This window comes from Dermacentor silvarum, chromosome 3, assembly GCF_013339745.2.
Source record: "Dermacentor silvarum isolate Dsil-2018 chromosome 3, BIME_Dsil_1.4, whole genome shotgun sequence".
Taxonomy (NCBI): Eukaryota; Metazoa; Arthropoda; class Arachnida; order Ixodida; family Ixodidae; genus Dermacentor; species Dermacentor silvarum.
This window is the reverse complement of record NC_051156.1, coordinates 170,578,539-170,605,580: the sequence shown is the minus strand read 5'-3', so window position 1 is coordinate 170,605,580 and position 27,042 is coordinate 170,578,539. Positions and strand designations below refer to the sequence as shown.

The 27,042-nt window shown below is 47.7% G+C and overlaps 1 protein-coding gene across 9 annotated transcripts in view; it reads right to left on the bottom strand.

Moving 5' to 3' along the window:
* The window catches only part of LOC119446083 (rap1 GTPase-activating protein 1-like), a 254,894-nt gene that overhangs the window by 43,156 nt on the left and 184,696 nt on the right, over nucleotides 1–27,042 (bottom strand). For 7 of the 9 annotated variants that reach the window (XM_037710424.2, XM_049663881.1, XM_037710422.2 and 4 more), the window contains 4 exons: nucleotides 22,976–23,329; nucleotides 18,011–18,078; nucleotides 12,134–12,262; nucleotides 2,152–2,184 (listed from right to left, as the gene is read on the bottom strand). In XM_037710424.2, the coding sequence (XP_037566352.2) occupies nucleotides 2,152–2,184; nucleotides 12,134–12,262; nucleotides 18,011–18,078; nucleotides 22,976–22,982 (237 nt within the window). In that variant the 5' untranslated portion in view covers nucleotides 22,983–23,329. The remainder of the gene's footprint in view (nucleotides 1–2,151; nucleotides 2,185–12,133; nucleotides 12,263–18,010; nucleotides 18,079–22,975; nucleotides 23,330–27,042) is intronic. The other 2 variants (XM_049663886.1, XM_049663888.1) reach the window with 1 other exon arrangement.

Below are 27,042 nucleotides of genomic sequence, written 5' to 3'. Positions count from 1 at the left end.
ACCTGTGAAATGTAGGGCTTCCTAAACATTCTTCCAATACTCACAAAATAACGTTTTTTTTTTTTTCAGCAAACATGGTGAGGTTGTGTTAAGTAGTAACTGCAGCATCGCAGTTGGAGATGAGCGTGCAATCGTGACTCTTGCACAAACGCCATCGCGCATTTTTTTCCCCCCGTATCTCTCTCAGTAGAGTGCACGCTTTCTTTTTTTCGTTTTCCTTTCGGATGTAAGTTACGTTCACCAACGCTTGCCACTTTCCATCATAACGTTGTCATGCCACAGCTGCGACCGCCATCTGCATACAGATACTTTTTACAACCTCACACGGAGTATATCTCAGTCGAATGTCCAGTTTTCAAACGACTGAAATTTCCCCTCTTCATGTTGGGTGTCAAAATAACGGTATCTTAAAATCTGCGTTTGATAAAGAAAGACCCAAGTTTGCATTAAAGAAGTTACGGTGACTGATTGCTGAGGAGTTAATAATGCTTGATAACCCTTTATATTTCGCCTTCATGTTGCTCAGGGGTGCTCATGTTAAATTAAATTATGGGGTTTTACGTGCCAAAACCACCATCTGATTATGAGGCACGCCGTAGTGGGGGAGTCCGGAATAATTTGAACCACCTAGGGTTCTTTAACGCGCACTAAATTAAAGTACGCGGGTGTTTTTTTGCATTTCGCCCCCATCGAAATGCGGCCGCCGTGGCCGGGATTCGATCCCGCGACCTCGTGCTGAGCAGCCCAACACCATAGCCACTAAGCAGCCACGGCGGGTCAGGGGTGTTCGTGTACAGTCGTCATCAGTATAACAGGGAGCAGCGATATTTTTAAACGTCAATAACTCGTGATGCGTGGGTTCAGATCTAGAAACTAGATACATAACAATAACGCTTCCTGTAAAACGTTTAGTGTAACAGAAAACATTTATATGGAGGACACGTGTGCTTAGCCCCTACGATTGTGAAAAAATTGAGGTGTTCCTTTTCGCATTGACGACTGTACACCCCTGAACAAGCGTTAAAGGCAACGCTTAAAAGGAACACTGCGAGGGCTCCACTCTACGCGCATGCGCAGCGTATCGAGGCTGACAGCTTTTTTTTCCTGTCACGTGCAGCTGCAGCGCCCCCAACTTTCAACTCGAGCGCACTCGCACGTCTTCATCAAAGCGCAATTTCGATCTCCTAATAAACCGAGAAAGTACGCAGTCTTAGTCAAATGTTTCGAAGTCAGGGCGCGACCGACAAGATCTGTCGCCTATAGTCCCGTACAGCGTTCTTACAGCGACGTATGGTAGGGTGCCTCGATGCGCTCTCTCTCCTTCGCTCTGCTGGGGTGGAGGAGAAGGAGCGCATTGACGCACCCTATAGACTTTCGGCGTTCCGAAGCTCCGCAGTGTCGGTAACGCTGTTCCCCGACTTCTCCAAAGCTTAGGAAAAACGAAAGCTCTGGACTAAACGGGCTCCGAGACCATTCCACCAAAACCCTTTCGAACAATAAACTTTTTCTTCTTCTTCTATTACTACACTAAAAAAAGCTTTCGCCATTTAGGGCGTATCTCGTCCCCAAACAATAATCATACGTCTCGCTTGCGTTTCCTTGCTTGCGAACGCAACGCTCGCTACCGTCATGTAAAGAATGCTACGTCACGTTGATAACGCGCATCCCGTTCCTGACCCGGAAGTGTACCTGTTGCGTTGCGTTATTATCACTATTTGATAAGAAAATACACATACAATACACAGAGGAGGAAATAGGCAAGGATCAGGCTGGAAACTGCCACCGAGAGAGGCAGAAAGCCTGCATACACTTTAGGAAGGAGGGGATAGAAAAGGAAGTTGAAGATAAGGAGAAGGGATGTAAAGGAGAAGGAAACAGCAAGATATGACAGGCCCCAAAGACGAAAGTATGCGTTAAAGAAAGGGGGGGAAAACACGCAAGACGGGTAACGAGTATTATTTCGGGGCAGGATAAGCCTCCAAGTGTGCAAACTTTTCTTCGAGTATAGGGTCCAAGTAGACGCAGTTCGATGATAGATTACGTAACGCGAACTGCGGCTTCGGAGATCTTCGTAAGGGGACACGCTGCTCATTTATCAGCTGTGTAGAAAAAGACGGTGCGAACGGTTATTCGTACAAGGTAGCTGCTTACCTCTTCTAGCTTTTCTTGGTCTTGAGTTTGCCTCTGGAAAAGGGAAAGGTAGGAAAAACTTGGTAAGCAGAAACTTCTACGACTGGCGACAGCTTTCTCTGCCACTGAAGGGAAAGTCGTGAGGAAAAAGCTTTTGCACATGTATAGAATTACCATGCATACAGCCCAGATTAGTTTGACGCCGCCATCAGGTTGTCTTGACGCCTACGGCGTCACCGCGGCGGTAAAGCTAAACTTTTAGCGAGCAATTTTATGACGGATTAGCGGCATGCCTCTTGCTCTAAGCTAGATAAAGACACAAACAATAAAAATAAAGTTATCCTATAATTTGTTGTTTCATTGTCTTGAGAAAAGCAAAGGAAAACAACTTGCATCTTTGCACGTCGAGCTTCTTTCTTTTGATGGGTAGTTAATCATTGTTCACACGAAGTTGTTTACACTGTGAGGCATCACTCCTAGGCGAACGGGCGGTAAGAACCGCGACACAATCATAAGAGCCCTTTTATTTGCGAAAGCTTTGCAGTCGAGGTAAGATCTGAGAGATATCCACAGAGTGTAATTTGACAGTACTAACGACAGCGAACTGATGGTGAGGCGAATCGAATGGGTTGTCGCCAAGTTCCTTGCGCTATCGTTTTTGAATGCGCACGTTCCTTTTCTATAAATATTTAGGTTGCGTCCAGACACGAGCACGTATATACTATAGCGTTTAGACGCCTACTAGTAACAATTTTAACTGCACCGCCACAGAATGTTGTCGCCATCCACAAAGCAAGACCAGCGGAGAATGCAAACGCTAGCTTTATTATACAGGCACAAGTTCACACACACACACAAAAAAAAAAAGCCTGGCAATACCATGGGTGCAAGTTTTTCCGTCGCAGCGTAGAAAGTGTAGTCGAAGCGTTGACAAGGCCAATTGGACTATAAAAATCATTTACTTCCAAAGATGAGACATAATCATGGGGTGTTGTAGTAGTAATTGGCTGTTTATTGAACTACATAAAATAAATAAAAGAAAAGGAAGGCGGATATATTGCTGTTGACCGCACTGTTACCGTCAAGGGCAGTCAGCTGACAGCTGAACGGCGGTCAGCAATGGTGGAGATGGGCGTAGGGGAACAAATGACAGGAATATACAATAGCAGAGAGGATAGAGTAAAAAAGGAAACAATACCAACAAGAACAATAATCTGTATACTGAAGTTCTCTATGTATTACTTTTGTGGCTTCAATAAAAAAGTTATTTTTTTGCTGCTGCTGCTGCAACAGCCTGGTCTTTAAATTACGTTCTTAAGTTCCATTTCCTAACAAGTTTCATTCTGCTGTCCTTTTGGTACTTTAACGGATGCGAGGCAACCCATATATAGCCGGAAATTACATGGGCCATACGGAAGATACACGAACCGTCCGTTCAGACACTACCGATTGGTTTGCTATGCATCGGCGACCATCTACTATCGTATCAGGTCGCCTAAAATATGACGACATCAGAATATCGTAGCACATCGGCGTTCCCATAGCGCATTGACCTTATCAGTCGCTTGCACGTAAGGCTATACTGATGCACATCATGTGGTTTCTGCGACCCATTCTCTTGGGCACATCTGTTTCCGCTATCTTTATCTGCATTTTTACGAGCCTTTTACTGTATTATCACCCTTTCTTCTGTTCTGCCCCAGAGGAAGATAGGACCAAGAGGCACTTGTACTAATCGGTTCATATGCCTTTTTGTGCGTTTTATTCTTTCAGATATTACATTTATCGTTTATTTTTTATGCGATAAGAATCTTTCGAGCTTCGCAAGACATCGAAAGCAGAAGGTATCAAGACACAAAATAACTTTTAATTTGCTCTGTTGATGACAGCGCCGGATAATAAAATTTTTGAAAATTATAAAAAGCAGGGTGAGGGAACTTGCGTTATCATCGGCCGGCTAAGACATCGAGTGGATGGGATACACCTGGGAACTAAGAGCGACGTAAGACGACTCCTTTACACGATAGTATAAGTGCTAGTCTCATATTTAAGAGTTGTACAACTTCCCGGTAGAGTGTGCTTACTTCGCTGGATTCCAATTACACTAAATGTATACGCTCCTCTGCAGGGGCCGAAAACTTTCTTAACGGAGACAAAATAAGAGACAATTTAAACTCCCGCAAGAAGGCGCTGTCAGTGTTCTCTTTGTTCTTAAAGTGTATGATGGAAATATGTTGTCGCCGCCATGATGCATATATCTGACTGTGTAATGCGGGTATCACATCCTGGAATTGTCACTCGATACTTTGCTTTAACGTCTTGGTCAGCCCAATCGATCCCCTAGACTAAGTTGTGTATTAGTCGTTTTCTTAGCATAAGTAAGTTAACGCATATTGTACTGGCGCATATCACTACATATAGTATAACCCTGCACACAGTAGCAATATTTGCAGCAGTATATTTGCGCATCCCAGCTATTCTTAATAATGTGTGGACACCATTCATGCGTCGCGCTGTTTAAAGCTGTTGTTTACAAGATGTGCCAAACCAGCCCAAATGAACGCGCTATTAACACTATCCAATTCACGCTTAACGAAGAACTATGCGACAGCACAAAGATATAGCATATATCGTACACAACTGCGAGTGCCGTTTTATGCTCCTTTCATCCGCTTTTTTATTTCATGACATTTATTTATTTTTTGTCTTTGCGCAGAAACGTTGCAGTCAGCGTACACTAACCAATGATTTTCTTTAACCGCTTATCCTACGCCATACTTTTTTATGAAAAAAAGTTCCGATGCCTTTCTTTGAATTTTGCGAGGCTAAAGCCGACTATCCCTCCACCCGCCTCTTTTAATAAAATCTCGCTGTAAAACGACCTTCATTCAGCGGGTAGTTTTCCAACGTTATATTCTAAATTATGGCGTTTCATATGCTTCCGTCTGTTGGCATTTGAGTTTATACTGAACTTTTAGTCGGTGATACCGACGCTTTTTCGGACGTCTTCGCATCCAGGCTAGTTTCCGCGATATAAGGAGAAATGTATCCAAGTTAGTAGCACGTGAAAGTGACATTACGAGCCAAAACTGGCCGTCATGGGAAACTAAGGCAGAAATATTATTGTAATATTATCATATTACAATGTGATAATATACGAGGTCGAGATCAGTGAGCATAAAATAAGATCCTATTTATCCGCACAGCTTCTGCGCCTAAGGACTTAAAGGGGCCCTGAACCAATTTTTAGCGAAGTGGAGAAATAGATTTGAAGTGAAAATAGGCTATTTCAGAAGCCGCAAGAAGTACTTCAATGCGTTCAGCAGAAGCAGAGTTATCGGCAATCAAACACGGCCTCCATTGTGCTCCCCTTCCTCCTCCAAACCCTTGCACTGCGAAGGCTACGGCGCAGACGTCACCGTGGCGCGCAGTTCAAATTTCCGATTTGGTGCCTACGCCACGCTAAACGTAAGCCAAACGCGGCTGTCCTCAGAGAGCCGCACTGCGCTTAGCCACTGGACTCGTGGCGGCACCTCGCGGCGGCCGCGGTGTAGCCGACCGCAGCGACCAATAGCAGCCGCGTATTGGAGTGCGCATTATGACGAAATAAAGCGCACAGAAAAGAGCGAGGATCATAGGGTTTTTGAAAAGAGAGCGTTTGAGAGAAAGGTGACTTCGCGCTCCGCTTGCTAGCTCCACGGACCGCGTACGACAGCAGAACTTGGCTGAGATGTTCACAACAGCGAATGCTACCCGCGGACTATGTTATTTCAACAAACCCGAGAGGTGGTTCAGGGGCCCTTTAACTCTTTCCTTACCGAGCCCGAGGAAACCAAATATGTCGACAGATATTCAACACTTTGTTAAACATTGCCATCGGAACTCTTCCACGAGTAACGGCCATGAACCGCATGAAATTAAGACTGCACTTATACTTTTAATCAGATTTGACAGTTTTCGACGCATTGGAGAGCTTATAAAAGAAAACTGACAGAACGTAGCGTTGAAAGTAGCCTCCAGTGCTCCTATAGCTGGCACTTCGCCAGTGAAACAGCGAACAGTTTGTGCTTTGGTGAACTCGGCTACATAAATCAAACGAAAGCAGCAGGGAAGACAGTTTCTGTCGGGTTGTCAAATTTCCCGCCCTGACGATCCACACTGCTTAAACCATGTGCTCTGACGTTCGCGTTGTTTTAATTATTGTGTTCGACTAACACCAACTGCAACGTTTTCTTTTCTTCCCGCCGTGGGGTGCTTTTATACATCAGCGTTTCGACAAGTACGGCACATTTTGGGAAATGCTACTTCGTCGCGTGAAGTTCACCCTCACACACAAGAACTCAAACAGTCGATTACAGAACGATGAACCACTGAAGCTTCACAAGCGGTCTGGTCTCTTACTTTTTTTTAGCACGTCAATGCGAATGCCCTCACTCAATACTGTAGAATACTGCACAACACTGCGTCTTACTGCGCAGTACTGTACAAATGCTGTACAAAGCACGCGAAGGCTCCAAGATCAGTTCGAGGTGCACGACCACAGGCGCGCCTACTTACAGAGAATCGCTGATCGAGCACAATTAATTAAACTGTGGGGTTTTACATGCCCAAAACCACGATCTGATTATGAGGCGCGCCGTAGTGGGGGACACCGGAATAATTTGGACCACCTAGAGTTCTCGAGCGTGCACCTAAAAAAAGTACACTGGTGTTTTCGCATTTCGCCCCCATCGACACGGGGTGAAACTTGGTATGAGCACTCGACAACGACAAACACGAGGTGGTGGATCGCCAGCTTAGGCAACGGGTACAAGAAACGGACGGTTTGAAACGGAACGCTTGTATGCCAAAGAAGCTAGTTAGCTATCCGTTGTAGGAGAGCTGTGGAAAGCAAACACTGCGAAAAAATATGAACTCTATCCACGGGAAAGGGCACGCCCCCTACCCCCCCGAGTCGGGATGGCTGTGAAACGTCTGCAGCGAATATGGACAAACAGCCACACGCTAGGCGGTACAGTCAACCACAAAACATTACGGATCATGCTATCTCAGAGAAAAGCTTAATTTATCCGCAGCCTCACAACACAGCCTGGTATTTGCACTTTGGAGCTCGACTAGAATATGCTAACAACACTGTCGTATACAGTTTTACTGGCTACTGCTACAGGCTGCTCGGGAATTGAACGTTTTCTGAGATCGCGTGGTCCGTAAATTTTTGTGGTTGACTGCACACGAACATACACAAAGCGATGCCATACCGGTCGTCCGCGGCCTGCATGACTGGCCTGGTTTCCCGTGGTGAAGTGGCACCATGGACTGCTGTCTCCTTGCTCACCCCGAAAAGACTGAGTCCCGTTTTTTCGAGCATCCATGCAATGGACATGTGGACTCGCGGGAGACGCAGGCCTCTCCACCGATCGCCGACTCAGACTAATCACGCAAGCCGACGCGTTCCAATAGGGGCGAGAGTTCAAGCGACCAGACATGGCCTCGAAAACACCACGCAGGGAACCAGAACTAACCATGACTGATCGACAGTAGAGCCGAGCGAGCACCGACCGCGACACGTACACACACTCGTCCCCATCTCAGAAACAGAAAGAACCGCGCTTCAACACAGGTCACAAGGGAAGAACCACAAACACACACACACACACACACACACACACACACACACACACACACACACACACACACACACACACACTGCGCTGCTGTGTGTGTCCCCATCTGTTTCGGCGTCCCTTCAAGGTCGGCCGCGTGCCGAAGAATCCTTTGACGGCGCGCACAAAGTGACTGTCAGGTATACGACTGCGGCAGCCGGGCGAGAGCACATGCCCGAGGCGCCGTTGCGACCACTGCCGCCGGCGCGGACCACCCCCATGCAAAGGCTTCCAGTCGGCCGCACCGCTCGTTTTCGTGGTTCCACGTCTTGGGCACCGCTCTCTGCCCGGCTCCCCCACCCGCATCGAGCGAGACCCAACAGTCAGAAAAAAAAAGAAGAAAAAAAAAAAGGGGGGGGGGGGGGGGAGACCCGCGGCATACTTTCTGCGCAACAATATGCGCACACCCATTTTTGTCAGATTTGCGAACCCTTCCCGCTTATCATGGGCCTCGCTATAATTAACATTCATGCCGCCAAATAGGCACAATACATTTTTGTCGCGTGCTCCAACTTACAGAAGTCTGCCTGTATACATACATAAATACATACATAAATACACACTTACATACATACGTACACACATACGTACGTACACACACACACACACACACACACACACACACACACACACACACACACACACACACACACACACACACACATACACACATACATACATATACATACGTACGTACGTACATACGTACATACATACATACCTACATACATACATACATACATACATACATACATACATACATACATACATACATACATACATACATACATACATACACCTTGCCACTGGTTTCCGACTTGTGGTTTCCGAAGTTGTTTTTTGATCCACATTCATTTCTATTAATTTATCATTTCTTTAATTTCCTTAGTAAGCAGAAGTAATTTCCCCTATGTTGTCCTTGGTGTCTATCTTTGTTGGCTTCTTACGATATGATTTATATACTGTACATTTAAGGTTCTTTTACTCCGGACGCTTTCAGTAAAAATCGTATATTCTTTTCACACATGCCTTTCGAGGTACTTTGACATTTCACATAATAATTCTCAAAAACTCTCGCAGCCATTATTCATACACCGTCTGAAAACACCAATGAGTTGGCTACAATGTTATGTATCGTGGTATATGTGGATAAGTATGTGGTATCGTGGTATAAGACCATTAGCAAATGAACGCATTGTGTAGTTCTGACATTGCAAGCCCGCTTAGTCACTCGCACTGTTTACCATAAAAGAATAAACGCAAAAACCCCCGCTTAAATCGACGTATTTGTCTCAGTTATTAATACGCGTTGATTCTACAGCTCCGCCTCGGGGTGTCCTTGGGCGCTCAATTTTCCATGCTCGCACGTCGTGGAAAAGCTACTATCTAATAACGCACACTGATGAACCCCCGACCTTTTGGTTTTATCGTGGAAAAGAAACATATAGAGAAAGAAAGAAACTCCGGCGTAACGGTGAGTACAGCCGTAAACGGTAAGAGCTGGGAATACTTGCAACGCCGAACATTTCCTGGCATCCAAATATATATATATATATATATATATATATATATATATATATATATATATATACTGGGCGCGCAACTTTTCCCACTCACGTGTTACCCTCTACGACGCCTTCCATACACGTTAATGATCCACGTAATAACACATGGGCTCATTCAAGTTGCACTCATCGGCGACGCAAAAAAAAAAAAAAATAAATAAAATAAACGAAAGGAAGACAAAAAAACCGCGGGATCGGGCGTAACGCCATACAGCAGAACCGTTCACTCTCGGGCGTGCTTTCTATCTGCGCGATCGAGAGCGCGCGATATTACGGCGAGCTTTTAACGTCGCCGTTCGGAAAGTCGGTAAGAGGCTTTTGTATATCGCTTTTTTTTTCTTATCGCTATGCTATACGACGCTTTTCTTCCTCCTGCTTACCTAACCATAGAAAGTAAGGTAGGGGGGGGGGGGGGGGTAGCAAGGTTTCAGCCACGCCTGGCTGCACGCGGAATGAAGAGCGTCCGTGTATACAAAGAGCGGCGGTGAGGGAGCGGAAATACTACGCGTGAAATGGACCGTGCGAAAGGCATAGGGTGGCTATACATATCAACTCCCTGTCGGCGTGAAAGGGGGATTACGCAGAACGGGTATCGAAGAGAGAGGTGGGAGGGAGGGTGCCACGCATGGTGATATATAGTGGATGCAGATGTTCGCGCGCACACAAAAACACCCGCAGACTGCGCCCCCCCCCCCCCCCCCCCCTCCGCCCCGAATGTATAAATGATCCCTCGGCGTGATGCCGGTGGTCTGATCCGGGTGTGCATATGTGTTTGTGTGTGTGTGCGCGAATGTACAGTTCCAGATCCCGTGAAAGTTGCGTAGTCATTTGCGAGAGAAACGTTGCGGTATACTGCGTACGCTGGTTAAGAGCGCGTGAGTTATGACGGCGAAATGCATGGAAACGTAAAGTCCCTGGATGCGTAACACGTATGTGGTGACCTATACGTAATACCAGTGGATGGCGACATGAATCTCTTCCTTTTTGTGCGCTCAGAGCTCCTTTTCATTGATTTCGAATTCCTTCGAGACTCCTATATCCCTGTGGTAGGGTTCTTCCTTCTCTTGTGTAGGGTGTGCGCTGTCGCTCCTTCGTGTGACGTCACGAGCCGGATCGTAAATTCCTTCTGCGCGGTTGCTCCCGCACGATACCCCTGCAACCCTTTATCACGCACATATTTTTCTTATACCCACCGTATGCGAAAACGTGAAGTGCTCACTGTCCGGACCGTAGCATATATAATGTTTCGCGCCACGATCACCAGGGGGAAGTCAGGCGCTGCGATCAGCCACCGTCGGAATCGTGGATAGCGTGTGTAAATCGTCTACGATTCCGGAACGGATTTGATGAGTAAGCACGTTGCATCTTGTTTTCTCTTGTGATTAACTTGTTTTGTGCGCAAGCGTCTCAATGCGTTGCAGATACAGCCAGTTAAGTGTTTCATGTTAAGATCTAACTCGCTCTGCCGCGTAACTCCTAGCGCAAAAACAAATCCCCGACACTTTCGAGCATTCGCGTCACTAAACCTACACGATGTCTGGTAAGTAATACTCGTTATAAAGGAATTGCATCTCGGACGATAAGCCGTATTGGCGGCGCACGCAGGCAAAATAGAGCTAGGTCTTCCCTCTAAGTATATTTAGAGAGAAATTATATGAATCGTAAAAAAAAAACTCCAGGCGTTTGTTGTTGTGGGCCATTAATCGGAAACCTGCTACGAGTGCTTCTTCCGACGAGTTGGACCCGCGATATGTTCGTTTCCCAGACATCGAAGTCGCACAACAGCTTCCCAACCTTGAACTTGCGCCAAAGTGGTCATCGGCAGCTCGCGCTGTTTCGCGCAGCCGGCGGCCGTATATTACGCGTTCCATTTGTTCTCCAGCGCAAACCGCGCACACTGCATGATGCCTGAAACGAAGATAATTCCTTGGCGGCTTTCATGGAAAGCGTTTCCCTCGTATTTTCAGCGTGACGCGGCGTCTGGCGAGCTCATTCGTGAGCCGCTCTGCGACCGGCCAGGTCACAGACGTGACTGAAGTGTTTCTCACACAGGACTGCATCAGTTACTGTCTGTATACGGCGTGGTACACGTTTCGTCAATTAAAAAAATTTAAGAAAGAAACAGTACGGTAATCGATCGCGCGGAGTAAAGAGGACGCGTCAACGCCGGGCAAGACAACGGCGAAAATACGTTGCGAGAAGTTGTGAAACCACGGTTAATAGTATACGTTCTCACGTTACGAGTGGTTCAGTAAAAGATGTAATAAAAGAAGCAACAGCCGCAGATATTTCATGCATAGAAAAAAAGGGGAAAAAACAACGCTGAATCATGCTTACTGTTATCTAAAAGCCGATGCTTGAGTAGGCATTGCATGTGCAAAGCATTTAGAACGCTTTTTTTTTTTCTTTTCTTCGGTACCCTAAGGGCCTAGCGGGCAATACATGGGGAGGTGGGTGAAGGCACAAATTTTAATAGATCGAGAACAAAATACACGCGCATGAAACACATTACTCAGTAATCAACGGAATACCAAAACCGTTGGCGTTTGCTCTGGGATATAAAACAAAATTTACGTACGATGACCAACTACGCTAAAAAGGCGGCATATATACAATTATCGGACATGTTACGAAGCAATTGGAAGGCTATACCTCCTACTCTAAAGTTTGAAAGTGATTGAAGTAGAAGAAGACAAAAGAAAAAAGAAACGAATAAACTATCAACCCTCTTTGTTAATGTTGCCGTATAAAAAAGCATCGTCCAAACGCACTCACCTCGGCTTTGCTGACGGGCGCCGCATTGTTTCGGCGTGCCTGGGACGCCTCTCCGCGGGGCAGCTCGCAGCGCTGGTCGTCGAGCCGGCTGTTCTGCAGCTTGTTGAGCAGATCGAACAGGTCGCTGGACTGCGAACGCATAGAACGAACGGCTTGCACGGCTTGCACGGCGGCAGCGCGAAACTTGGACGACGCCGCCCTCTTGGGCATCTCGCCGCGTGCCGCTGTGAGCTGTCTCTCTCTCTCTTTTTTTTTCGTTATCACCGGGAACAATATGCGCGCGCGACGCGAGTATTGCGGAGAAGGTCACGAACAAACTTGTAGCGGAAATGGCGCAGCTGCCTGCGGTCTCGAGAGACCATGCACGTTCGGCGACTAGTATATCGCGATTCTATATACCACTCTCGCGGGCGACAAAAGTGGACGGTTTGTGTGGAAACTCCGGCCGAGCGCGCACTCCACAATCTTTGCTCGTTTCCTACATGTGCAGCGACTGGAAGATGATCGGCTCGAGTGATGTCGAACTGTCAATCAAGCCCGCCCGCCCGCGCGTGCGTTCGTGATTTCAAAACTCCAACGTGTCCAGAGAAGTCGTCTTCCGGACGTGACCTGCCTATACTCATTTACGACAGAATTTCCGCGCCACCTTGGTTTACTTCACTGCTGTAATGCCGGAAAGCTGCGCGTGCGTTTTACGGGGTGTCCGACTCGACATCTTCGCGGACACAGAACTGCAGGCTCGGCCCAACTATAACAACACTTCATCTGGCGCCACAACGTCGTACGCTTTACGGAGTAGAAACGGGCCCGCCGCCAGCCGTACCCACATTTCGGCAATCACGATAAGCTCCGTTCACGGTCGCTTATGTGAAATGAGATGGCACAAATCGGGACCGCCCGACATGCAGTCATCTACTCTCGAACGCTGCACACAATAAAGGTATAGTAAAGGCCTTCAAGAGGCCCTTATTTCGTGTCGGCACAACACACTCCTGTAGGCAAAGCATCCATGCAGTCACGAAGGAAGCATCGAGCTCGAAGATTCACCCTTCAAACACCGAAAGCAGACGAAGTTCTTCTGTCCATCGAAGGCTTCCTACAGGCACGAACGAAACAGTTGTCCACACAGAAGAACCTTTCCTCGGATCTCGGAGCGCTTGCGCGCACACATAAACACGCACGGCGCTAACCTTGGAACCAAGAGCGCGCACACACAACACACGAGCGGCGCGAACCTTTGGTTGCTCAACTGCAGTGAGAGCACGCAGCGATTCCCCAAAGCGGCTCAGTCCGTCGGCTTCGGTGTCACTGTACTACCGTTTCATGATGCGAGCACGCCGCGACCGGAAACTGCCAGCGTTGCAGCTGTGGCACATAGCAACGACAGCAGCCGTTGCCGCTGTATAGCTGCGGCCTCCGTTGTAAACACGCCGCCCTCACAAAACGCGTACACACTGCTGCACAAGCTATAGATAGACGTTTATCAGCTTCCCGGCACCACGAATGGTCGAGGCAGATATAGTCGGGAAAACGGCTAGGCTTAACTCAGCGCTCGCGTAATCGCAGTGGGCTAAAAAAACGTTTTTCACAAACTAAATCCTCGAGACTGCATGCAGCAAGCGCGGCCTTTCCCTCCTATAGCGACGGCACACATTCGCGCGCTCACAAACCCTCGAACGCACGCGAATATAGGCTGACACGTTCGGCGTGACACCTGCTTGTTCTTCTGCCGGCAAAAAGAACACCTCTTGCTAAGCCTCTCTCTCAGCCTCTCTCTCTCTCTCTCTCTCTCTTTTATTTGTGTAGTTTTATTTCTTTCCGCGCGCCTTCGATCGCTGCGGCCTCGGCTATAGGTAGTTCAGCATGTCACCTATTGAAGATTTTGCATAAACTCCGAGCGGTGACAAGTGCCGCCGGCGACAGACAGACGTGTGTCATGCGTCTTCCGGACACCTTTGGACAGAGGCGAAGAACAGACAACGGCTGTGACGTCAAACGGGACCTGCCTTGTGCCGCGTGGCCGTCTTCAATGCCGAATAAAAGAGAGAGAGAGAGAGGACAGAAGATGAAAAAAAAATAATAACGTGGTATAAGAAAGGATATGCAAATGTTCTGCCGGCCTGGAAGAAAAAAAACTGTGTAGCGGAAAATAATTATATGTTCTGACGGTCACCGTGTCCGCGACATTGATCTTCGGCACAATGACCCTCCATGTGATCACATATAGACGGTCAGAATTCTTTTTATATCCTTTTTTTTTCTTTCTCTCTCTATAGGGCACACTATGCCTGTCTGGGAAAAATACATCAAGATAAATACAAAGTGCGCCGCCCGACAGCGCTTCCTACACACAAACTGGTAGCTTCAGATTTGTTGCAAGATAAAAAAAAAATCTTAACACGCCAGAATCATAGAGTGTCTTGAAATTTGGTGCCCAAGTTTGCAAAACCTTTATTACTGCGCGATATTATACGACATAACATTGTAGTGATAAGTATTTGGCCCCTTCCTTTCTCTTGAAGTCGGCCGAAATTGCTTTAAGGGTGACGTCACAGAGACGAGCAGACGATAACCTAGGACCTCTTGCATATCAGATCCCACATCGTTTCTTTCTTGTTTATTGTTTGTACGCCCCAAAAGAGACCGCCTAAGGCTATGGTGGCTCTTTAAAGGGTCACTTTGCAAGAGTAAACTAGTTTAGACTAACAATGCATCCTTTCAGAACTCCACTATTATTTATTTAGCGGAATAAAATTACGATACTCCCTAATGCGAAATTTGGGCGCAGCTCTATAAGTGTTTTCATTTCGCGATATATTGAGGCAAAGAATTTGAGAGGAACGTGTCGGCGATCGTCGATAATCCGATCTGCTGGTCAAGTGCGCGTCGGCCTTTATCAAAAACAACCCTCAAAACACGCGAGGAGACGAAAAGCAGCAACGTCCCGATGTAGCCGTGGCGGCTGCCGATTCTGCGCAATATTAAAAAAAAAAAAAAAACAGGTGTCAAGCATCTTTGGTCTTCAATATACCCGCTAATAATGAGCCTTTCAGCGCCTATAAGAGGCGGAAATAGAGCTTTGAAAGGATAATTTGCCAGTCTAAACAGATTTTTTTTTCTGTTAAGTGCCTCCTAATCCATTCATGGCGACCTTCAAAAGATTCTCGAATAGGCATTTAACAAACAGTCCTGTATGAATCCACAACGGAGTCACGGCTATAGCTGCAGCGTCTGACTGAACCCCTAAGTAACATGCTGTATTTCGTAGTCAACCAGTGATTACCTTACGATAACCCTGCAATTATTCTGCGAGAATCTTGCGACAGCGTTGCCAAGCGCATCGATCATCACAATAGCGTCTACTAAGCCCACTTCGAGCCAGTGTGAACCAAAGTGGCCTGCTCATTTCAATTACGACCGTTGCCTGACGACATCATTTTGAATGAGGAAAGGCCCTTAGAACGTCTCATCGGTTGTGAAACACGTCGTCTTTCAATGTCAGTGTCTACAGTAGGAGCACATATGCGCGACAGCGCTAAATTGGTTATGGCACCAATAACCGTCGGACAAATGAAGTTTATTCCTATCCTATCCTACGCTTCAGCTTTCGCATGTTCTGCCTTAAAACGAGATAAATATATAGTTGTCAATCAACGCGCACAAAAAATGACGGAGTTCCTAACATGATATCGACTTTATATTCAAGCTCTTTTCACTCTCGCAGTTTAAAAAAAATATATTGCGCTCCGCCCAACTGCAGAACAAAGCTGTAATTGACCTAGCTAGCACAGTCTTCTCGAGAAGCAAACATCGCATGTTAAGAAAGACCTGTGTTGGTCGATTTTGCAGAGAGGATAAACGGATTATGCGCAGATCGTCAGCAGCCGGAAAATGGAAAAAGCGCTGCGCCGCTGTTATACCTGTTTCATTAAAGAACGTGCTCGGTTGCTTTTTTCCCACTAAGCCACAATGCGCGCCTTTTCGTGATGCCGCCCGAGTCACGATTTCCACTGTTCCGCGCATCAACCCTGCGACGTCACGCTGTTGTCGATAGCTCTAGAACCGACATAGTAAGAAATCGAAACTATGCTGTAAAACAAATTTAAATTAAATTATGTGCCGAAACCACGGTCCGATAATGTGGCACGCCTTGTAGAGAGGGCTCCGGATTAACTTTTGTTGCCTGCGGTTCTTGGACGGTATACACGAGTGTTTTTGCATTCATGCACCACCGGAACGAGCTCGCCGCGGCCAGGTATCGAACCCGCCACCTCGAGCTCAGCCGCGGATGGTTATGTTGTGAAGCGGTATATGTCATCGACTAATAATGCGCATTCGCGGATTTCGCGTTGCGATTCGGCACAAGCGATTTCTAATACGCAACATTACAAACGCATCAAACGCAGTCGGCATCAAAGGTTTACGGACCACGGTATCTGAGAAAAAAAAAAAGGCGGAATATATCGACAGCCTGGTATCCGTATTTCCAGACTGTAGTATAGCATATGCGGATAACATAGCCTTATACAGTTTTACTCGCTTACGCGGTCAAATACTATTGGGTAATTCAACGTTATCTGAGATTCAGTGGTCCGAAAGCTTTGCGCGCCGAATGTACGGTACAAATGCGATGCACTGTAATACACTTACGCCCCACACGTTGTCGGCGATGTCAAGCACTGCGACGGGAAACATGTTTGACGTCCGCTCGCCTCCGGTTGGATACAACACTTTCTTTTTTCTTCTTGACAGCAAACAGCAAGCACTGTCTTTGAGCGCCGGGAACATGAAGCGCCAGCTGCTGACCTCCATAGCGTATATACACCATACATGACACGGCCGATCACAATGCGGCACGCGATGACGCGAAACCGTGCGTCACGAGTGAGTGAGCTTGTTGCGCGTAACCCGAAGCCAGAGGTAAAGATCGTGTGACTGAGGAGGAAACGTCGTTTTCTTTTGCCACCTGACGAAAGTGTACGCCACGAGTATTCGTTTTCGTTGCTGGGAGAGAGTATCTCCAGCTCATATTTTTTTTTTAGCTCTCACGCCCTCATGTTGTAAGTCCTAACAGTAAATGAAGCGGCAGGTGCGGGTTTAACCTTTCTGTTTAGCGCAACGCCTTATACGGCACGAGCTGTCAACACCACAGTTTACCAGGGCGTGTTGTTGGGCCACTTGTTTTCCCGCGTATATAGTAAAGTATGAAGTCAGCGAAAGCGCGAGGTCGACACAAAGTCTACTGGGAAAAAGCTGGATTAACGCAGAGTAGTGCAGGCTGTCGCAACTAGCCCTGCTGCTCGCATCTGTAAGTCTCTAGGTATTCCGGTATAAGCGAATTTACCGTATACATAGAACATCTTCATTACGCTTAAGAGCTCTGTTGCTGGGAATGACACGTTGTCTGTGGGGAGAGGCTGTTTTTACGGTCCGCAGGGACGCAGCACGAACTCTAAAAGTCGTCGACATGTTTGCTTCGTCGCTTTCAAGGTCTTGCTATTGGAGGGGGCGGGGACATGGCAGTGGCAGCTCTCTTTCTTCTCTCTCTCTCTCTCTCTCTCTCTCTCTCTATATATATATATATATATATATATATATATATATGTGTGTGTGTGTGTGTGTGTGTGTGTGTGTGTGTGTGTGTGTGTGTGTTTGTGTGTGCGCGTGTTGGTGCTCTATAGCAACCGTGACTTCACGGCATACATACAACAAAAATAGTGCGCTAGAAAGGTCTGATCACAAAAAAAATCGCGCATGATTAGCACCTTAGGGCCCAGAATGTCCCCCAATGAAACTGTTAAGAAACCAACAACGTAGCATAACGGTGAAGTCTCTAGCTCTCTCACTCTCTCTCTCGTTTGCAGCGAGCTAACTTACCTTAGCGACATCCTCTTCGACCGATCTCCTCCGGAAGCAGTCATCTTCTAAAGGTCGAGCCATTGTGTCTGCAAGAGAATAGGCCCGTGTTTACGTACTTGAATTATTGAATAGAACGCAAACATAACGCATATACGTAATTTCACTGTAAGAACGAGTTTAAACAGTCCGTCGATTGTCTGTAGACTTCTCGCAGGCTAACTTATAGTTTACTAACGAATTTGACTATATAAGTTTTCTTAGAGTACAACAGCGCAAGCCCTGGCAAAGACCTGGATAAAATGCCTGATAGCGTGGCGCCTCCGTAGGGGAGCGCTGACAGAAAGACCTTGAATAATCCTATGCCGCTCCACTAATGTTTCTCGTGCATTTTGCAGCGACCGGGCAGGCATCGTAAAAAGATCTAGACTCGAGAACATTTTCATTTCTTGAACTCAATTACCGTGAAAATCAGTCTGAAACTCACAATCAGTATGCACACCATGGTCGCCCGCCTGAACATGAGAACCTCTCGACTCCTCCCCCAATGAAATTTGTTTCCCGAATTCCACGGGGAATGGCGGGGGGGGGGGGGGGGGATTTACTAGGGGATTTACCAGGGGCTTTACGAGAAAGTTTGTTTACGAAATTGCCAGCGACCTCTCTTGTGAGAGAGCGCGATGAGAGTAAAACGGACGTCCGGTGGAAGATAACACAAATGTGACGTTTTACGCACGTCCGCGTGCATCTTAATTTACTGACGTATCCTTAATCATCTTACTTTGACTACTGCAGCGAGTGTTTTAAAACGCTGACTAAATTTTGCCGTGAGTTGCTCATTGTGGGTGGCTATCACAACAGGCAGAGACAGGCAGACTCCCGTGACTACCATTCGCGAAGACAAACTAGCTATAACAACGACAAATACAAGAAACATAAAAATGACCAGCATCGCTCAAAGTGCGTATCAGTGACAGCGATAGCAGCGCGATTTAAGAGGCCTGCTGCTGCGAGTTTTCCTTTTTCTTTTGTTTAGAAGAGCGTGCTCATAAAAAAAAAAGAAGAAAAACGTGGGAAGCTTGCACTGCTGGTGCAAGGCTGGAGTAAACGGCGGAGCTGATGATCGACCTATCTTCTTCCAGGTTTTACTAGGCTTGGATAAGTTTGGCTAGGAAATGCTGAGTGCTGCTAGAAACGGTTTTCAGAATCGGCTTGCCGCCGACGCGCAGATACTCGCTTGGCCGCGCGACGCACTTCAAGATGAGCGGCTTCTTCTTCGGGTATCCGTATCTTCTTTGGTCGTCCCATGTCAAGGCTACATGTACTTGCCACAGAGTCATCGAGAGTTCTGCCGCCGTCGCGGCGGCTCCGAGCTTTATCTCCCCGGTGACGTCACGGCCAAGCTGCGCCTCCACACTTACCGGGGCGTGGCTGGTCGAAACCTGCCGAGCCGCCGCCAGAGGCGCCGGCTGCAATCACGGACACCGCCCGCGTTCGGTACGAATGCGGGGAAACGCGGACGGCGTCGGCAGCAGCTCTGCGCGTTGCCTCGTTGGTGCTCCTACAATTTCTTTCTCTCTCTCGCTCTGATTTTCTCTTTCTCTCTCCAGAACATAGCGCGCGCCGTGCCTAGCCTAGGGGGTTTTGGCCATGCGCATGCTCTCCTTCCCTCTCCTTAACGCCCCATGTCAAGGCAACATGTGTACGGCACGGAGAGAAGGCGAAGCACGCGCCGCTCCGCGAGGCGGTTGCTAGGCAACGCGCGGTGACATCATCGCCAGGCGCAATTTTATTGCAATAGCAATTATATGGACACTCCAAAGCAGATTTCTGCCGTCGGCGTCGCCGTCGCCGTGAGGTTCCGTATGACGTCAATGGAGATGAAGTCGTCGCCGCGCGCCGCCGAACGCTGTATGTGCGAGTGAAAGGGCGCGAGGGACGCGCGCTTTCACGGGGAGTGAACGCACGGCGGAGAACAAACGCGCGTTCTGTGCCGTGCTTAATTAAGGGCTGCAGAAGTGGGCGTCTCTTTCCTCCTTTACAATCACCATATATGTAGAGCAAACGCGCCTTCTTCCGACGCGCGAAAGGCCGTGGGGGGGGGGGGGGAGGGAAGGGAGGCGACGTTTAGCTGCGGCACAAAGTGCCTATTTTGTTCGCACTACGCGGCCTAACCAATAGCTTAAACAGCTCCACTGTTACAAAACGCAAGCAAAAAGAACAAATCACAATTTTGACCCTTCTATATTTGTCTTCGCTGTTCGCCGCTTAAACTTGAACAACAATCTTTGCCAAGTAACCTTTGGAAACTTTACCGCGTCCCGTTCATCCGCGAAAGTTCATGCCAGTATATGGTAAGCCTTCGTTCTTGCCTGCATTGAGCGCGCGACGCTGTCGTTGCCACATCTTCTTGACGTCACGCTCTCAAGCGTGTCGACAATGATTGCACACAACCGTCGCACACACAATTGAATCACTCTGCTTTCACGAACGAAGGCTGTGTACGACACGGACCTTGTGGCTTTATCGTCGCGTAAACGCTTACTCTGCGCATGTGTCGTAAGCCACGCGCGTTCTACGATTAAGGGACATCTGTATCAGTCAACCCATACGCATACAGTTCAACGACCCCGCCTGATCACCTTGAAGTTATATTAAAATATGTGGTTTAACGTACCGAATAGTCCTGGACGCCGACATATAGTCGAAGGCTCCGCATTAATTTTGACCAGTTCGCCAGGGTTCCTTAACGTGAATCCAGTGCACTGTACAAGATCGTTTATTGGATTCCACCCCCATCAGAATATGGCTGCCTAGGCCAGGATTCAACCCACGACCTCGTGCTCTGCAGCCCAACGACATAGAGACTAAGGTACCAAGGCGGCTTCCGTGATCCATTCTTTTTTTTTAATATCATAAAGACTATATATTACAGCTGAGTAAAGGTGTATTGCTCACCCACTGCACACCACTATGTAATCGCAGTTATTTAATGTGAGCAGTAATTGGAATGGCTGGCAGTCCTGCTTGTGATGTCTGCTGCTGCGAGGAGAACATTGACCACCTATTGTGCCACGTGTCCTCAGTTCGAAGCACAAAGACAATCTATGTACAACGCATTCAGGAAACTAGATGATCGTCTTCTGAGTGAACAGACAATACTACGACACCGACCCCGCCGATCATCAGCTCAGAAGGCAGTGAAGGCACTTTTGTGCTCGTTGAGAACGTCTGGCTTGTGCGAGCACCCTTATCTCTGTAGTGCTGTCGGTACACGTCTCTAGACACCCCCCCCCCCTCTCTCCCTCTCGCTCTCCCTCCTTTCTATTTCTCTTCTCCCTTCCCCTAGCCTAGGGTAGCCATCCGGACTCTTGACTGGCTAACATCCCTGCCTTTCATTTATCTCTCTCTTGTGATTGTTTATCTATCTCTTAATGTGAGCCGATGACGACGAGTCAAGAGTTCATAGCAGCTGTCGTAAACTAACAGTAAAGCTGAACGTCCCACTAAGCGGATTGAGTCTCATATATGTAAGCATTATTAGAGGTTACGCTCAGTAAATCTCTGCGCCGGTAACCTTTATCACAGGTTGTCATACACGCGTCACCCCGTGCAGGACAACCGTGACGCTTTAGCTTAGCAGCTGACAGAAGTAAGCCGGTCCTCGTTAAAGCCGTCTCCCGCCCCCCTCCTAGTCGTGCTAAATGCGGGTTTTCTCGGCGTGCTCGAACGAGCACGCGACGGCAAACGACGTGCCATTCGACACTACCGGCATGCTGTCGCCGGCCGAGCGGGACGTTGGCGCCGTCTTTGGCGAGTTGACGTGCGGCAATAAACAGACAAGAGACTTCGGGAATCGCGAGAGAACGATGACACCACCGTTGCGAGAGCAGTTGCCGTAGTTGTGCCGGCCGAATCGGATGAGTTGTTTGTTAGCTGCAGTTATCTTTAGAACCAAGGTCGTTGCAGAGGAGCGCTCTGAGATGTTCTCTGAGCTGAACTAGCGTACAAAATGCATTTCAGCCGAGGACACAGACTACTTGAAGTGGAAATGGCATAAATAAAATGAGGACAGCAATTCGAATAAACGCTCGAAACGTTAAGTGAGATCGCACCAGTATAGTACGAAAAAAAGAGAGAAATAAATAAGGCAGTGTTGTCGGCACAGGCAAGCAGTGGTCGTCTGTACTGCATGTCTCGCATCCCCCTTCGGCCTCCCTCCTGTCATCACGGTGTGACCTCACTGTTGGATTAAATAAGCGGCGTGCAGACCTCGCATCTGTTATTCGCTTTGTGCACTCGTAAATATGTGGCGTGCAGACCTCACATCTGTTATTCGCTTTGTGCACTCTTAGCCAGTACTTATACCGTACTAGCTACTATTACCATCAGGAGAAGAGGAACCAAGAGAAGGGAAACGAAATGATTAAAGTTAACACGTTTAACAGGCTCCACACAAACTCTAAAATCCCCACGCCCCGTCATCCTTCTCTCCCCCCCCCCCCCCCTTTTTTTTTTCGCGCTCTCCAGAGCATGACGAACGAGAAGAGGGCAGACGGCGAAGCCGAGGCGACCTTTTATCCGTCTCTTCAAACAGAACGCGTGAGCGAGCAGGTCACTCACCAAAGCTAAATTTCAGAGAACACACTCGACACACGCCGCCTCTCCTTTCCTCCCTCTTCGCAGAATCGCTCGAGCATGGCGAATAAGGGCAAAGCGGTGAGGCAACGACGCGACCCCTTCTCCTCCCGACTCTACAAAAACTGAATTGAGCGAGAGAGGTCGGTCATCACTCGCGAGTCATAACGAACTTTTTCCGAAACGACACTTAATGCGCGCCGCCGTCTCCAGCCTCGATCTGACTCTGAATCCTCCGCTCTGCGTCGCTCTCGCTGGAGCGTGGCGGATATAAAAAAATAAAAAAAAGGGAGAAAGAAAAAAATGGAGGCGCGAATAAGGGGAGGGAGCGAGCATCTTCTCTCTGACCTGCCATGGAAGAGCAGGATTCATGGGCGACGGCCCTTGCAGCAGAGGGGCCTTATTCGCGTCGCCGTCTTCGCCGTCGTAGACGCAGACCTCGTCGACCCCGGCCGCGGCAACGGATTAGTTCCGGTCGCGCCGGTCCCAGCGCGCTCTTTTGTTTCCGGCGTCGTCTCCGAGCGTCGACAGCACGGAGGGCGATCGTCGAGTCGGCATGCCCCGTCGACGGTGGTGCTGTAGACGCGCACGCGGCGCAGCCGCCGGTGCTGTCGTCGGTGTCAAAGCAGCGGTGAACTTCTCCTTTCTTCGATGATGCTCTCTTTGTCAGGGTTGGTGGTCCGCAGCCAGCCGCTCGAACGCCTGCGTACAGAAAGAGAGAGAGAGAGAGAGAGAGATACAAATTTGGTGAGGCGAAGAAGAGAGGCAGTCGGTGAATCGTTTAACTTCAATCGAGAGAATCGCGACCGAGGCAGCGCGCGTTTTGCGTCACTCTTTGCGCAGGCAACGCGGCTTTCTTTTCTTTTCTTTTTTTTTTTAACGCTTGGTGAGGTCGCGCCGCGACAGTCGAGTCGGTTGCTCGTGACAATTTGAGCGCGCAGACGGCGCCGGTGCGGACAATTCCGACAATGGAGGTCGCGGCGGTGATGCCGCTTTATAGTAGACCTTGGAAAGCTAATGCGGAAGCGTTTGTACCGCGTCGCTTAAAAAGACTAAACTTTTGTACGTGCGCGCACTTGTTGCGGCCAGCTCTTAAGACCGGCGACGACGTCCGAGTTCATCTGCGCAGCCACGGCTTCACGCGCAGCTGAAGCGAAGAGTTGCGAAAGCTTCTGAATAGCCCAGAGTTTGAGAGTGTCGGTGCGAAGGACATTTTGTCGAAATAAAACGTACCATAGACAGGCAGGAAGAGCTACTCAACAGCACGGACAAGCGTTATACCTCGCAGAACTTCGAGATACTGTGATTACAGGCACAGATGGTTTCCCTTTACCTCTAATATGTCATTCTTAGAAGCTCGATCTCCGGTAACAATGCGAGAGTTCATAACTCAAGTACCAAAGAAGAGGAAGGGTCCACAGGACATGGAGACTCGAATCGGTTCATAACGAGCGAGCAAGGGAAACCTGAGCCTCAGGCTAACGTTTCGACAAGCGACACACTCGAAACGTCGACTCGAGACTCAAGCTTCCCTTGTTCGCGATCTGTCAATTACAACGTATCCTTCCTTCGAAGAAAGGTGAGAATTATTGAAGTATGTATGTCCGAACACTTCAGCAACAATTATATGAGAAACCCGTTCTATTAGCTATATGCAGCTACATGCATTAGCTGTAGACAGTTTAAACCTTTGAAACTGCCCTGACGAAGAGAGTTCGACTCTCGAAACTGTCGGCATAAATAAAGTTGAAGTTTTCGTTTACGACAACACCCCCATTGTGCCATCATTTCTAATATACATATATACACCCTGCTTACGACAATGTAAGCTTTAACCTTCGCTTAAAAAAAAAAAAAAAGGAGACGAACCACTCTGGTCAATTTCTCCGGGTTATGGTCCGACAACGCAATTACGTATACCGTTGTTCCGCGCGTCTTGCAAAATAAACCTTTTTGTTGGTCCCTACGTGGGAGACGCCCGCTATACGCGCTAAGCGCGTCCTGCAGGACCTAAATAAAGTTTTTCCAGCCCAGTCCAGTCGCAACGTCTCATCACGTGCTAAGCGATGCAGGTTGAAGAGAGCAATTTCCGCCCACTTAATTACGTTTGAGGAGAAACGAGTTGCGACTGCTGAAACTGGTAAAGCCCAAGAGCGGCAAATTCAGAGAATGCACAATCTGCGAAAAAAAAAAGAAACAAAAGGAAGAAAGAAAGGAGGAAAAGTAAAGCGCGCACTAAGACAAAAGAGGCTGCCGCTTGTACGCCGACCGAAAACACCGTCCGACGTATAGTAATCACAGCGGCATTTCGCAACGAAAACCCTGCCATGGTGCCCGTCAAAGCCTTAATATGGGACACATCGTTTCTTCGCCCTGCTGTTCAAGTGTACGCGGGAAAGCAATCAAAGGAGGGTGTCTCTATACGACATGTTACCGGACAACCCGGTTTGCGCGTAACGCTCCCATTACGAGCCAAGCGCATCCGGGCAGTTTCCACATACACACGCTCGCAGAAGGACCGTGAAATCTCGCATATAATAAGGTTCATTATTATTATTATTATTATTGTTGTTGTTGTTGTTGTTGTTGTTGTTGTTGTTGTTGTTGTTGTTGTTGTTGTTGTTGTTGTTGTTGTTGTCGTTGTCGTTGTTGTCGTCGTCGTCGTCGTCGTTGTTGTTGTTGTTGTTGTTGTTGTTGTTGTTGTTGTTGTTGTTTTCGTGATTGTCGTCGTCGTTAATACGCAATGTGTATTGACATATTTCAAAATTCATTCGCCGTGTTCTGTTGTATGATAATCATGTAGAAATCATGTTGTATGATTAACTCGTTTTCACGCCCGCTTCCCTCGTCTTTTTTTTTCTCTCTCTTTTTTTTATCGCCGTTTTCTTTCTCCTCATCTCATTTTTTTTTTTTACAGGTCACATGTACAGTGTACAGGTAGCTATAGTTAAAATATTCACTAAACATTTCTAATTATCAATATATATGGCACCTCTTGCAAGTGTGAAATTTCAAACGGTGCAGCTAAAATATCCCGCCCGTTCAGCAGAAGTTTAACGACTTGCACCATTTCCGAGGTCTTCCTTCTTAAAATGTTCCTTCCTAAAATATTCCGTCTTAAACTGTCGTTCCATTTAACAGAGGAGGCATACACGCGCCTCCTCTGGTTAGACAAAATCTCAACTAGGACGTCAATGTACTTTTTAGCCAATTTTGACGACTCACTTTAATAGTGGTGCTAGGTCTTTGGATTTCAGCTAAGCATCTATTGAGATGCAAGATGGTCTGTCGAATGGGACGCCCGACCTGGGGCTCGGTTGCACGACGTCACAGCCACTGCGTTATCGCGATCTGTGCAATTTCAACAAGTCTTCTGAAGGGAACGATTATAAAAGTTAACTATAGGATCTATTTATCTAGCTATCTCGAAATTACGATTTCTCACGCAGGTGATTTCCACCTGGAGTCGTACTGAAAATTAGGTCAGTTGCTGTTGGTTCATCCTCGGAACATTGCTGGAAAGACAAGAAGTAAAGAAGGACAAGACAAGACAGGGCGTCATCGCAGTTTTGAGCCCATCTTCGGGCACACGAAATCCCTTAACTACATCACTACTCCCGCACGCCACTGAATTGTGATCTAATCTACCTGACCATATTGTTGACATCCGCGAACCGATGGAGTTTCGAGTAGAATTAATACAATTTTTGGGTGATATCCTTTTACTAGTACTTCAGCTGCCTCTGTCTGTCTATTTCGTTTCAGCCCTCGCTAACTATTGTATGAACGTTGTACGAGTTTCTTGCTTTTGTGTGTGTGTGTGTTCAACTGTTCACTTGCAAAAGCACGTGGTAACCATCTTGTATTAGCGACATAACCACTGCTTCTTTTGTGACAACACTTTGATTGGCCACCTCACGTAATAGTTAATTTTTTTGGATCGGTGAGGCCTGTGAATAACAAAAAAAAAATAACTAGCAAAACCTCCCGCCTTTTCAGAAACCCAAGCGATTACGCAGAACAGTGCTGTCACACGCGATGATTTTTTCAGGCAGTCGAATTGTTAAAAAAAAAAAAACATTTTTTTTAACAAGAAAAGAAAAGACGGGTACGTGTTATACACGGGATTTTACGGCACGCGATCGCACGTGCTGACAAGGACAGACGGGAAGATGGAGAGACGAACAGTGCGAACAGGAGCTGCGAGCATCCCGTTACAACCCATTTTCACCCCCGGCGCTCAGCCCGTGTCTCGCTTGGCCGAGAGGGCTTAGCGCAGAGGGGGGAGGACCTGTCCCCGAGATGCCGTATAGGCTTGGTACGCCGGATGACATCCATCTGTCTTGGACCCAACGCGTCTCCTTTTATCTCTCTCTCTCTCTCTCTCTCTCAACGCGTGGTTCTGCCCTTCCTCC